A 13,567-nucleotide genomic window follows, 5' to 3' on the forward strand; every position below is an offset into this window, starting at 1 on the left:
CGTTGGCTGAATGAAGGGGATTGAATAGCCTCTGGATATGATCTGCAACACCCAACAATCATCTGTGATTGACTCCCAGGCCGTTGGGTGTAGTGAGAGGTGTCTCCCAACTGCCTCCAGAGCCGAGCAGCCGGGCAACCCTGCAGGGCTGCTGCGCAGGCCTGTCTGAGAAAGGCTCTCGAGACCCCCTGGTTCCTCGGACCCCCCTCTGCCTTGGGGGCAGCCTCTATTGAATCCTCCTCTGCCTGTAGGGGAAGGCGAGTCCTGAGCGTCCTGGGAGTAGCTCTGAGATTTTTGGAACCACATCTTTTTCTTTGCCCTCCGCTAATTGGGCGGAGAAGCGGATTCTGATGGCAGACAGAGTCTTCCTCACTCTGAACAAGAGTGCTGCGTACCGACTTTCCAAAGAGGGTGGAATCGTCATATGGGGTGTTAGTAAAAGACGCCTTAAAGGGTTCCAAGAATGCACATAGTTGGAGCCAGGTGTGACACCTAATGGCAACGCCCATCCAGACAGCTCTAGTGGCACCCTCAGTAGCATGAGAGAGAAGCTGCGTAGAGGTGTTAGCAATTGATGTGAGGGTGGCCATATGAGAGGAGAAAACTTTTTTGTCCTCCACCAACCTGGACCCTGGGGTAGACTCAGCGATCTCCTTGACTAGGTCTCACTGGAGTCTAATTACGTGTACCATATAGTTCAGTGCACGTACCGAAAACGTGTCTGAAGTGTACACCCACTTCCCAAAGCGGTCCATCTCCTGGACTCTCGGTCTAGTGGACGAACAGTGGAGTTCTCCTGCACCACTACAATGGCATCAACAGGGGGTCCCTCAATATCTTGTAAGAGCATTTCGGGATTGGCTCCATAGTGTCAGGTTCCTTCCATGCCCGAGATGTAATTACATCCACCAGTGGATCCGCGGGAGGGGACACCCCGGATGAAGAGGGTCCTGCGCTAATGCCTCCAGGAACACCGATTCGTCCGGGTTGGGTTTCTGGACAGACCACCCCCTCACCGACAAAGGATCCTCGTGTGTGTGTGTGTGTGTGGGTGATCAGGGGAACGCTCCCTTTCATCCAAATTGGTGTCCGCCATGAGAGACTCCGCTGAGGAGTCCATGGGCCTCCTTTTACATGTATGTTTTTGAGGCACCTCCTCAAGGGGAGTCTCTGGGGAGGACTCGAAAATATCTGACTGCTCATGTGCAGGAGCTCCCCAGGGCAAAGAGGTGACAGGCTGTCCCTGAAGTAATAGGATGGCAGAATCCAGAAACAGAGGGAGCCAGGGTGGACTCCAAAGGCAAGATCGTCAAGGGTCTCGATGGAATTGAGAAAACCCTCTCCACCATGACAAAGGCAAAAGAAAAATGAACCGTCTGAGAAGGGGCTACAGACGGGTCGGCAGCCCTCTGCATCAATGGGGGAGCCAGAGCCGAACCTCCAGGCGCCGAGACTCCAACTGCAAGGCTCTGCTCTGAAAAACTCGGAGCCAAAACCATCCCCTCGGATCTGGAGCTGAAGCTATGGCTCCAAGAGCTGGACATATCAGAACCGGCCAAGTTAATGGCCAGTGTCGAGGTACCAGATATTGTCGGTGCCGACCCATCAATGCCAAGTATCCTCTGATCCGAGAACTCCAAAACAGAGGGTCGGATCGGAGAAGAACTAATTGGAATGAAGCTAGACTGCATGCCGCCAGATCCAGAGGGGGAGGGGGCAGGTAAGATCCCCATCTGTATCTGGGTGCAGATCAATCTTGGCGTCATCTGGTCCACCTTGGCTTGAGAAAGATTACAGTTTGATCTGGACGAGGAGGCCACCGACACCGGCCTAAAGGGGAGGTAGGGGGATGCCGAGGCCAGGGAGTGGCTCCGAAGCACCTCCAGTTCCAGGAAGAAGTGAGGGGAACAGAGCCGGGGAGACACCACTCTCGAAGCCGAGCTGATTTTGGCTGGGGGACCTACAGATGACAAGAGGTCAAGGGACCGCTTCCTAGGTTTGTCCCTATGCTTATGTTTGTCTCCATCCTCGGTCCTATTAGTGGGAGGTTGAGTCCCAGAGGCTGGGGTGGAGATGGAAGAAGCAGGGGTAGTAGAAGAACTAGAGGTCTGGGCCCTGGTGGTAGGAGCAGGGAGAAGGCCTTTCAATTTCAGTTTGTTCCTCCTGTCGATCAATGCACGGGGACTGAACCCCGCGCAGATTGAGAAGGACTCTAGATGGGCCACCTCTAAACACTCAACGCACAGAGTGTCGCCATCAGCTGGGGAAAGCTTGTGGCCACACTTTGTGCACTTATGAAATCCCAGTTTGGGAGTCTCCGACATACCTAAAAGGGAGAAGCCCAAACACACAGACACACTCACGCGCACACACTCCTAATGAAAGAAGGGAAGTTTTTTTTTTTTTTTTTAATCACCAACGCGAACGCGGAGGGGAGGTGATAGAAAAGGTAGAAGGAAGAAACTGGACAGAAAGATTTAAGCCCATAAAAAATGTCACTTTCCAAAAAGGCGCTCAGCGCAGCAGATCATGAGGCTAATAGAGAGGCGGCAAACGAGATCTGAAGGGAGGAGGAAGAGAGGGGCATTATGGATAGGGGAGGAGCTTGGAGCTTGGATGAGACGCTAGAAATGTGGCCGAGTCGAAGCCAGTCAGATTCAAGTACTCACAGGTTGAAGGACAAATGAAGACAACTTCAGGTACACTTTTCAGTCAGTCTTGCTCTGACAAAGCTGAGCCACCTTCTAAAGGACTCCAAAAATTAAAAGACAAAAGCAGTGCATTTGTTGCACTATAGCAAAGATCATGCAAATCATGTGAACTTCAAAGCTTTGTGCTTTTTGTCTTTTACCAAACCAAATGCATGCACCAAAGCCCACTACAGATACTTACCAAATAAGGCAAGGTCAGGAAGCAGACAATCGCAATCAACATTCCAAAGCAAGCTGTGATGAAATAAGCAAGTGCAGATGTCTCCTTATCTGTCGCATCTAATTCAAAGACAGAGACACTCAATCAGTCTAAAATCTAAGATAAATTTAAGTATACAGACACATCTGATTCATTGACAACACACTGATTTGATTCAACACTGTACCGCCACAAATGGATTGCTGCCATTTCCATCATTGAAATGTAAAAAAAAAAAAAAAAAAAAAAAGTTGGTGATATTGACACTGTTATAGGGCACTTATTTTAATCAAACCTACTGGAATCAAAATAAGTATTTCTATAAAACAGAAATCAACTTTATAATCACTCTCTGGTCTGGTCACAATAGATGATCTTTATATGGATTATGTTCACCTTAAAAACAGTGAACTACTTGGTGTTATATTGTCAAAGCAACAAAAATACTGCCTAACTACTTTCTCCAAAATGATGATAGATGCTTCTCCTCCAGTCCACTTGTTAACAATTTCTGGGGTCATAACCAAAAATGGTTGAGTACTTAACTAGTAAATAAAAAACAAACTACAGTAATGCCCATACTTTGTGCTGCCTACGTAAATACTAAACCAAAACAAAAAACAACTTGCATGCATTTTATTCATTTAGTACGGTGACTGGGGTACCCATTCTCATATCTGTTGATGTCATATATAGATGAAGCTCTACATCTATACTGTTATCTTTTGTTGTATTTGCCCTTTCAGGAATGCATGCTGCAGTATACTGTAAGAATATGAGAGGACACACAAGGATGTTACAGACACTTACCGTAGGATTCAATAATGCCTACACTGTGTACACTGTTCTGAGTGAACACACAACAGAGACATAAAGCACACCTTCTTCCTCCTAATTTTAGTTTTCCTACTGATATTCTTGCAGCTTTAAATATTGAAATGGATTCATAAAGGTTAACACAAAGTACAGACATGTGCACTTAGTGAAATCCTTCTGAATGACTAGAAAGCACAAAAAATGTGATAAGAATTTTACTGAATACATACTGTATACACTTGGCGTACACTTAGTGTAGGCTTTATCGAATCTGGCCCTTAGTCTTTTTATTTAACATAAAGTAATAATAATATGCACTAATACAAGCATTTTCATTAGAGAGGAAAACAAGAGAGTAAAAACAGCATTTAATGCACAAGACCATTCTCCTGCTATGGTGAGTATTCAAAGAACCGAACTACGCTATTTCAAGAGTGAATGAAGCGGGTAAATATTTATAGAACACAGTTAAAACTAGCAAAAACTCTCAAACAGGAATTCTAAAAAGGTTTGAGCAATGACCAAGTTAAGGCTGTATCTCTGGTAGCACAGATTTGACTCTCCCAAGCAGGTAATGGTAGCCCTTCTCATCATGTATGTGGGAACACACATATGTCAGGGATGACGTGGAAGTGTACAGGAGGCTCTGTGGTGATATGGACACTCATGTCAGCCAGCAGGGAGTGAAGTTAAAGCCACAGAGAAAAACTTTCACAGCTTGCACTTGGCTGGGACAGACAAGCACGGATGTCAAAAGGCTCCTGTTTGGGGTGAGGAGGGGCAAGATATACTACCTGGCTGAGCATACATGCTCTCTCTCATAGTGCAAGTGTGGATGTTGGGATACAGGCAGAGGTATAAGACACCCTCACGACTACACGGATGATTGGGTCTCCAGATGACTCTCATCTCCATACTGGGGATACCTGGTATGGGTGAACAAACAGGCTCAAGTGCCTTTGGAGGAGGCTTGATTGTGGTATGCACAGTGGCAAAAAATACTTCATTATATACATGGAATGCAGTAGCAGCTAGGACTTAATTCATGTTTTGTGAAGAGTTTCTGCAGCAGATAACATGATTAAAAACTTTTGTATACAACTCTTTGCATGGTTCTCACAAATGTAGTTTGGAATGAGGAATGACACTCATCTGACCTTCCCTAATACTGCTCTACTCTAACTAAAATGTATTAATTTAAAAATAAAAAATACTAAGGAATCCTATGGCTTTATAGTACTGGGCTAAGGTGTACTGAGCTTGTAGAAATCCTGCTACACTAACAATTTTGTTTGTATAATGACTTTTTTTTTTTAACCTGAGTTTGGATGTGCTACACTAAACAGATTTTGTTATCTGCCCTTGCTTCATTTGGGTGTGGACCTGATAGCAGAACAGAGACTTAGGGCTGACTATTGCTGACTTTGAGCTTAGTGGTTATAGCTACCAATTGCTTGTAAGAGTTTGAATGGTTCAGTCAAACATTTAGTTATGTACTTACCATAACTTTGGATGTATGGGATCCATCTCGCCTACATTCATAACTGATGGGACTGATGGGATCGGCTCCGACTTGGCCACTATACACTAGAACAATGTCTCTCATTGGCTGGGCTACCCCTTATCCCATAATGCACCACACCTGCTTCCCCAGATCTTGTTTGTTCACTTTCATACATACATACAGGTACAGAAAAACATACCAATAACTGTAACCAACTAAAAACCTTCCAGAGAAGAGCTCAGCAAGACCAATGTTTCCTCCAAATCCAAAAGGTAGGGGGAAGGAGGGTGGGTATGTATGAATGTAGGCGAGATGGATCCCATACATCTAAAGTTATGGTAAGTACATAACTAAAAGATGTAATGGGATCCTATCTTGCCTACATTCATAACTGATGGGACAGCGTCCCTAACACCTAAAACCCCGGGTGGCTCACTGGAACACACTCCTGAGAACTGCGGAACCAAATGAAGCTCTGCCTCGGGAAGCCACATCAAGCTTATAATGAGAAATGAAGGTGTGCGGAGAAGACCAAGTAGCAGCCGCACAAATATCATCTATTGAAACTTTGGAATGAAAGGCTATAGAGGTGGACATAGCCCTGGTAGAATGAGCTTTGATTGGGAAAGGCAACTCTCTGCCTGACTGGGAATAAATGAAAGAGATGCTTTGGCAATGGTGGCTTTGGCAACTGGAAGACCTAACCTATTCTCCGCAAAAGACACAAACAGTTGGTCAGATTTTCGAGTCTGAGAGGTCCTATCCAAGTAAAAACGCAGTTGCCTGTGAACATCCAACTGGTGGAAGGTATATTCTGCTCCATTAGAAAAATTTGGAAAGAAAACTGGGAGCTCCAATGATTGCTGAATACATAAAGGGGATGCTACCTTAGGCAAAAAGGAAGGATTCAATCTAAGGGAAACTCTGTACCTGTATGTATGTATGAAAGCGAACAAACAAGATCTGGGGAAGCAGGTATGGTGCATTATGGGATAAGGGGTAGCCCAGCCAATGAGAGACTTCGTTCTAGTGTATAGTGGCCGAGTCGAAGCCGACGGATCGGCTTCGAACCCATCAGTCCCATCAGTTATGAATGTAGGCGAGATAGGATCCCATTACATCTGCTTGTTTCTTGTCCCGAGTGTTTTTTTTTTTCCTGACTAATTAGCTATATCTTGTTCCCTTGTTGCTGAATGCTGCTTGTCCCCTTTAGATGGATGTTTGCCTAGTAGGCAAGCCAGGAGCTAAATTGCATGCCGCAGAACTTTATATTGATTAGTTTTGATGTACTAAGCTTGATGGAGTTCTGCTGTGCTAATGAAATTTTTGTTTACCTATTATCCTGGGTCTGGATCTGCTACACGGTGTACACAGAGCTGTATTTCAACTGTTCCACAGCAGTTCATTTCATATTCTTGGAATTGTTGTGATGTGATTATGGTTTTCTTTATTGCCCTATGCTTTTCTGAGATCCTTTTTATTAAAATTAAATTTCATGAGATGGCTCATTTGCTTAGTTGTAGAGAAGCTGAGGGATACTTCTACTAAATCTTTGTGGCAGTTCACCAGAAAGGTAGTAGCTAATACCTGGACACATATTGGTCACTGTCAATATGGTTTGCAGTTTGCTCTGTCTCTTGGTTGTCAACTTGCTTACTTTACGAACTCTAAGGTAGTGGATTAAGTATATAAAAATTTACAGCATTAGAACAAGAATTAGCTAAAAGGATAAATAGCAAACCCAAACTAGTAATATGAAATATAAATCAAAGTGTCATTTCTAGAATGCACTGTCTGGTTAGAGACGTAGGAAGGAATAATAAACTTATTGTTATAAAACAGAAGAATCTGTTAATATAAGAAAGGAATAGTCCTAAGTTATCATTATATGGATTTGCAGTAAACATAAATGTGAACAGCAGTCTTTTAGTCAGAGTTGGTAAAAATTTAGTCAAAGATGCAGAGATAGAATGAAAAAGTGAATGAGGAGAGAAATGGAGAAGCGAAGTGACAGATTTCTGAAACAGCAGTCAGTTTCACTTGTTATATAACCTGAGTGTTGAGTTGTAGTACAGATAGAGAAGGGGAGGATGTGAATTAAGCCAGGGATGGGCTTGGTTAAGAGAGTAAAGAACTGAAAGGATAAATGTAAGTTCAGTAGGGTTTTGTTTTCCCTAAGGTTACTCATAATGTTAACAAATTCAAAATAAATAAAATATGTGTTTCAAGCTATCCTGATGTTGTGTAACAGTCACATTTGGTAGTGGATATCAGATATTTCTTGAGCACTGATTTAAAGACATTATGGTTCTTAGTTTGAGCAATTTTGACAGAATGTAGAGGTTGATCATGGGTGAGTGTTTTTGTATTTCACTTTGGCAAGTTAAGCTGGAAGATAGAGAAAGATGGCACTCATTCTGGGCAATATAGTACTTTATGTGCTCTATTTAGTTGAGAGAAATTAAGGAGTTGAAGTAATTTCATTCAGTTTAACTTTTGTAAGGTACGCAGTGATGCATATGGCATGCCAAGTTTGTGGCATACTTGGCTGCTGTTGTAGAATTCTCATTTGGTTATTTATGTCTTCTGAATTTTTAAGAATATGGCAAATGCATAGGTTACACTTGGAATAAGACAGGTGGAGGCAGTAGTTTTTCTAGCATGGTCAGTTAGTTATTGTTTTGACTTATATAAGGTTCTTTATAAATTGCTTTCTGAATGACAAGGTCAAACATTAGTTTGCTACTGATTATCACCCTTTGAAAGTTTAGGGTGTGATACTACTTCAGTTATAATTTTGCAGCTGAAAGAATCTGAAGGTCTGGATTCTCCTGCTATGAGCATTTCGGTCTGAACATCATTTATTTAGTTTTCTTGGGATTAAACAGAAGATAAGAATCCTCTAGCCAGATGAGAATGATTTTGGGATGAGAGTTTGTAGCCTACAGATTGAAGACGCAAAGCAGACCTGCATGGAGTCATCTGCATATTGTATTAGGCAAGTTTTGACGCACATGAATATCATCAGAAATATATTGAAAGCGTAATGAGCCCAGGACTGAATCTTGTGGTATATCTACTTCTGTGGGGAGATAATAAGAGTAGGAGTCATCATTCTTTTACAAATAGATTTATCAGAATAAAAAACGAACAGCACATACCATCATATTCACCTGGTAAGTAATTTGCAACTAGTGTGGTGGCCTTCAATTTTTGCATTTTTTTTTTATTACACGGGTGGATACTGGGTCAATAGTGAATGTGTGGGGACATTTATATGATGGGTCACCCTTTTGTGTTTGGGTATTTGGTTTGCTATCTAAGTTTTTTATTACAGATATTATATTTCTGCATGTTTCTGAAATTACATGTGTATGTAACACTTTATTCACATGCCGTTTATATGCATTTATGCCATGTATGCTTACAGACACATAGATATGTGCATGCCACATATTGTTTATGGATATATACATGCACGTTGAGTATGTGTAGATGCACATGCATACAAAGCACCATATTTACATGGGCACACGTGTGAGTATCCTGTATATGTATGAAGGAAACCGTGTATGCATGGATATGCATGTGAGAATGCCATATATCAGAATGGACGTGCATACGTCTGCCATGTACATATATGGATACACATATACAGGCCGTGACTGTGCAGGAATACGTGTACATATGTTTGTGCACACTCACATGCATGCATGCCATGTAAGTGTATGAAGACACACTTGGATACATGCCATGTGTCTGAATGTAATATTCTGAAGCACAGCTGATAAACAGGTAACTAGCTGCAAGGCATTATTATATTAATTGCAATACAATTAAAGCAGAATGTCTGTAACCCAACTCGTTCAACTACCCAGAAGAAAATAGGTACTATGTGAGCACAGATGGAAGTCTACTACTAGACTAGCCAAGCACAAGTATACAGCATCCTGCATCTTTAAAATGTTTATGTCACTGCCTTCTGTGTTATGCTTAGACCTCTGTGGAGACCGTCAATTAGTTGTTGTTGAGTCTTTCGGCTTTTCCCGGTTAGGGGTAGCCACAGCGGAAACTACGGTCCGCTAATGACTGGTAGTTGATTTTTATGTGCCGAGTTACCAGCCCTGACGCACAACCTTCAACGAAGGTACGCCCATTCACGCATGTCTACACGCAGAAAACGCTCTAGCTGAGAATCGAACTGGACAGCGTCTTACTGTGAGGCGACAACGCTACCGCAGCACCACCACCGTCAATTAGTATCAAACTCAAAAAAACCTACCCCGGTCTCTTGTTTCTGGACGACCTGTTCAGATGCTTTTAAGCTGTAGAGCTATTGAAGTATATTATTGCTGGTTTTTTTTCTTTTTTTATATGAAGCATAGATTACTTATTAAAGTTTCTGAACTACTTAAAATACTGGATTCTTTTGTCAAGATGCCTAGAATTTTTATGACAAAGATTCACGGATTACCAGAAATCCAACATTGCAAGGAACACACAGGACGAAAAAATACTAGAAGAAAACAAAGTGTCAAGAGCACTGACATCTTTTAATGTGAATATTTCTGCTCAATATCTGAGCTGTTTGGCTGGCTGCTATCTACCTGCAATCGACTGTATTACAAGCTAAGTACACTTTGTTCTGCATATGCAGTGTTACAGATAGTACTGCATTTTACTTATCTGTTTTGTTTATTTGTTTCAATGAATATTGTGGTCTCACTGTAGTTGTCTGCCACCCTCCCTCCCTGTTCTTGTTGTGGTATTAAATCTTGGTGGCTTTGGAATTGCCCACCCCTCCTGTAAATTTGTCTTTGAACACTCCTTCTGGGCCCATCTCATTTGCTCACTCAACTGAGTCCAGTGAGATCATATTTTGATTTCAGAAACTGCTACCAGTCCCATCTCTTCAGCTTTATCCACTGTGTACAAAGAGAGAGAGAGCATTTGGGAAGGGCAACCCCCTGTAGTCTCTTATTTGTGCTCTATTCCACCCCTCTCCACTAAAAAAAAAAAAAAATACTTTAACTGTCTTCTACCTTCTTTATTATTTTAGTTTGCTGTTCTGTGTGCTCTTAAGTGTTCAAGTGCTCTTACTCTGCACTTATTACTGCTTGTTAGTAGCCTGATTAAATTTGTCTGCTATTCTAAGAGTCTTTGTTTTGGTTTTAGCACGTGTGTTTAATGCCAGTTATTTTACATTTAGGGTTGTTGTGGACAAACTCTCATCAAACCCTGCACTCCCTAAGTCCACCAAGTATTCAGAGCACTATGACTGGACAATTCCCATCAGTTTCCCCTGCCAGTCTGGTCGACATGGACATACTGAGACAGTGTAGCAACTGCCTCATATTCATGGGCAGTCCCCTTCTCCTAGCACATAATTCTTCTATTTGCGAGAGATGCGTCTACATCAGTAAGCTAGAATCCATGCTCTCTCACACCACAGTCAGTAGTCCTGACAAAGAGGAGATTGCCAGTACAAGCACCATACCACCCACATCACAGAGCCACACATCCACCTATGCAGGGGTCCTCAAGAAAAACTTACCTAAACAACAGAGACCCCCGAAACACACTCACAAACATTCCACACACAATGCCAATTACATCGCACAAAGTAGTCAACACACCAGTGTCTCACAAACACAGTGCAGTAGGCATAACAATAGACCATTGTAGCCCATAAGGCATAACAATAAACCAAACATACTAGTCATTGGTGACTCAATAGTGAGACACACTGATGTCCCCCTCACCAGGATCAACAAGGAGAAGGTCACGGTCAGTATTTTGTCAGGCACTAGAATCTACCACATCACGCATGCACTTAAGTCTCTCCACAACAGGTACAAATATGACTCTGTCATTGTCCATGTTGGTGTGAATGACTTGAGACGTACCTCCATGGATTATGTGAAGACAGAGCTCTCAGAATATGCGCTCCAGGTAGGTGTGACCCTGAGCAGTATCCTACCTTCACCAAGAATGATGCCACAATACCAACAAAAAACGACTGACTTCAACAATTGGCTTAGTTTCTGGTGTCTTTCCAAGGGGATCCAGTATCTGTCTGGGATGACATGGCTGACAGGCCTCGTTGCTTTGCCAGAGATGGCCTACACCTGTCACCCCAGGGATTCCGGATCTTGGCCAAGGCTCTTGCTCCCCATTGTGCCTTTTTTAGGCTATGTCCTAAAGACAAATCTTCCAACATGAAAGACCTATCAAAAAGCAAAATGAATGTCATGCTGCTCAATGCTAGGAGCCTTAATCTGAAAATGCACTCACTGAAGGCTCTCCTCACAGTGAAAGATGCCAATGTCTGTGCAGTCACAGAAACTTGGTTCAGGGCTGCGGTGAGCACCTCTGCCTTACCAGGCTACACCTCATTCCACACTCGACCGCAAAATGAGGTTGGAAAGACTAAGGGTTGTGGAGCCTCTATCTTCATTAAAGACAGGCATACCTCCAAACTGGTTTACCAGCATGATGCATTGGAATTACTTCAGGTGCAACTGACAGTTGGCAAGGCACCCATCCAAGTTACAGCCAGCTACAGACCCCACCTCCATGTCTCACGACACCCACTCCTCCTAACTGGACCTACTTGATTTCATCAAGGTACCCCCTAACACCTTGATCCTTGGTGACTTCTACTACCCCACTATAGACTGGGTCAACTATTCCTGCACTAATGCACTCACCCAGTGATTCCTTGACTTCATCAACTCAACGCACTAGACCAGTTGGTCCCATCTCCCACAAGGGGAGATAATATACCGGACTTGGTTCTCACCAACATGAGTGACCACTGCATCACTCCTATGTTCTTCCCTTGTGAGACCAGATCATCAGCCTGTAATTCAAAGTTTCTATCCCACCCAACCCCTCCCCCAGCTGTAACCAGGCTAAAAAACTTCTCAAAAGCTGAATACACTTACCTAAGGGAGTGCCTCAGCAGCTTCACACCACCTCCCCCCTCAGAGGATGTAGACAACTATGCTGAACAGTACACCAGTGCAGTATACAAGCACCTGTACAACTGCATGGACTCAGCTATACCCAACAGAACTAAAACCTGCTTTTCAAGAAAACACAAACCTGTCTGGTGGACATCCTCTATCAACAAGCTTTACAACAAAAGGTTGAAACTGTTGCCCAAGGGTAAAAAGGAACAAATTCCAAATCGAAAAATCTCCCTTCTCTCCCTCAACAAGCAAATTAGATCACTAGTGAAAAACTCCATAGCCAATTATGAGTTGAAACTAGCTTCCAAAACAAAGATAAATCACATGTCCTTCTTCAGTTACGTTAGGAACCTCCATGGCAAAGCCCAAGTTTGTTCCAAATTAGTACTTAATGGTACCACTTACACTGATCCTGCCGACTTAGCCAACCTACTAGCTGATAGGTTCAGACAAACTTCACCCCCTTATCGTCTTCCAAAGGCCCAGTCAACATCCCCGATACTTGTCCCACACCTCACATCTCCATAGATCAAGTGTTAATGGTCCTATCCAAGGCAAAGAACATAGCTTCCATGGGACCTGCTAATATCCCAGGCTGTATTCTGCACCATCTCTAGCAAGAACTAGCTTCGCCTCTGAGCACCCTATTCAACCACAGCCTAATTACAGGCTTCATTCCAGCAGACTGAAGAACCACCATTGTCATCTCCTTGCACAAAGGTGGCACCACTACTGACCCAGGAAACTATCACTTCATTAGCTTGACAAGTCTGATCTGTAAAGCCATGGAGCGTATTATTATGGATCTCATAAACAAGGACATAGGCAATCTCCAAACAACCAATTCGGATTTGTCAGGGGCAGATCTTGCCTACTGAATTTAGTTGACTTCTTTGAGACTGTCACCAAGGCCCTGGATGAGGGAAAGTCAGTACATACAGCTTATCTTGATCTGGCCAAGGCCTTTGACACAATTCCTCACTCGGGCATCATTTAAAAGCTAACACAACTTGGTGTTAATCCCTATCTCGTCAAATGGGTGGCCAACTGGCTCACAGATAGGACCCACAAGGTCAAAATAGGCACCACCACCTCCGACAGCAGACCTGTCACTAGTGGTGTTCCTTAGGGATCTGTCCTGGGACACCTACTATTTGGCATTTACTTCTCAGTGGTTCAGGCAAAGACCAAGGGTCTGTGGTTGACCAAGTTTGCGGATGACTGCATGTTGGGTGCCATCACTGACTCCCCAAATGCGATTAACATACTGCAAGAGGGCCTCACAGCTACAAATAACTGGTGCCAAAGTCATGGCCTTAAGTTAAATGCAAAAAAATGTATTATCATACCATTCTGCAAAAAC

General features: G+C 43.2%; 1 protein-coding gene across 2 annotated transcripts in view; it reads right to left on the reverse strand.

Annotated features, from left to right (window-relative positions):
- Nucleotides 1-13,567, reverse strand: part of SLC29A2 (solute carrier family 29 member 2) — a 459,931-nt gene that overhangs the window by 271,269 nt on the left and 175,095 nt on the right. For both annotated transcript variants that reach the window (XM_044060481.1, XM_044060479.1), the window contains exon 7: nucleotides 2,893-2,990. In XM_044060481.1, the coding sequence (XP_043916416.1) occupies nucleotides 2,893-2,990 (98 nt within the window). The remainder of the gene's footprint in view (nucleotides 1-2,892; nucleotides 2,991-13,567) is intronic.

Source organism: Protopterus annectens, chromosome 2.part0 (genome assembly GCF_019279795.1).
Source record: "Protopterus annectens isolate FY-2018-M chromosome 2.part0, PAN1.0, whole genome shotgun sequence".
Lineage (NCBI taxonomy): Eukaryota > Metazoa > Chordata > Ceratodontiformes > Protopteridae > Protopterus > Protopterus annectens.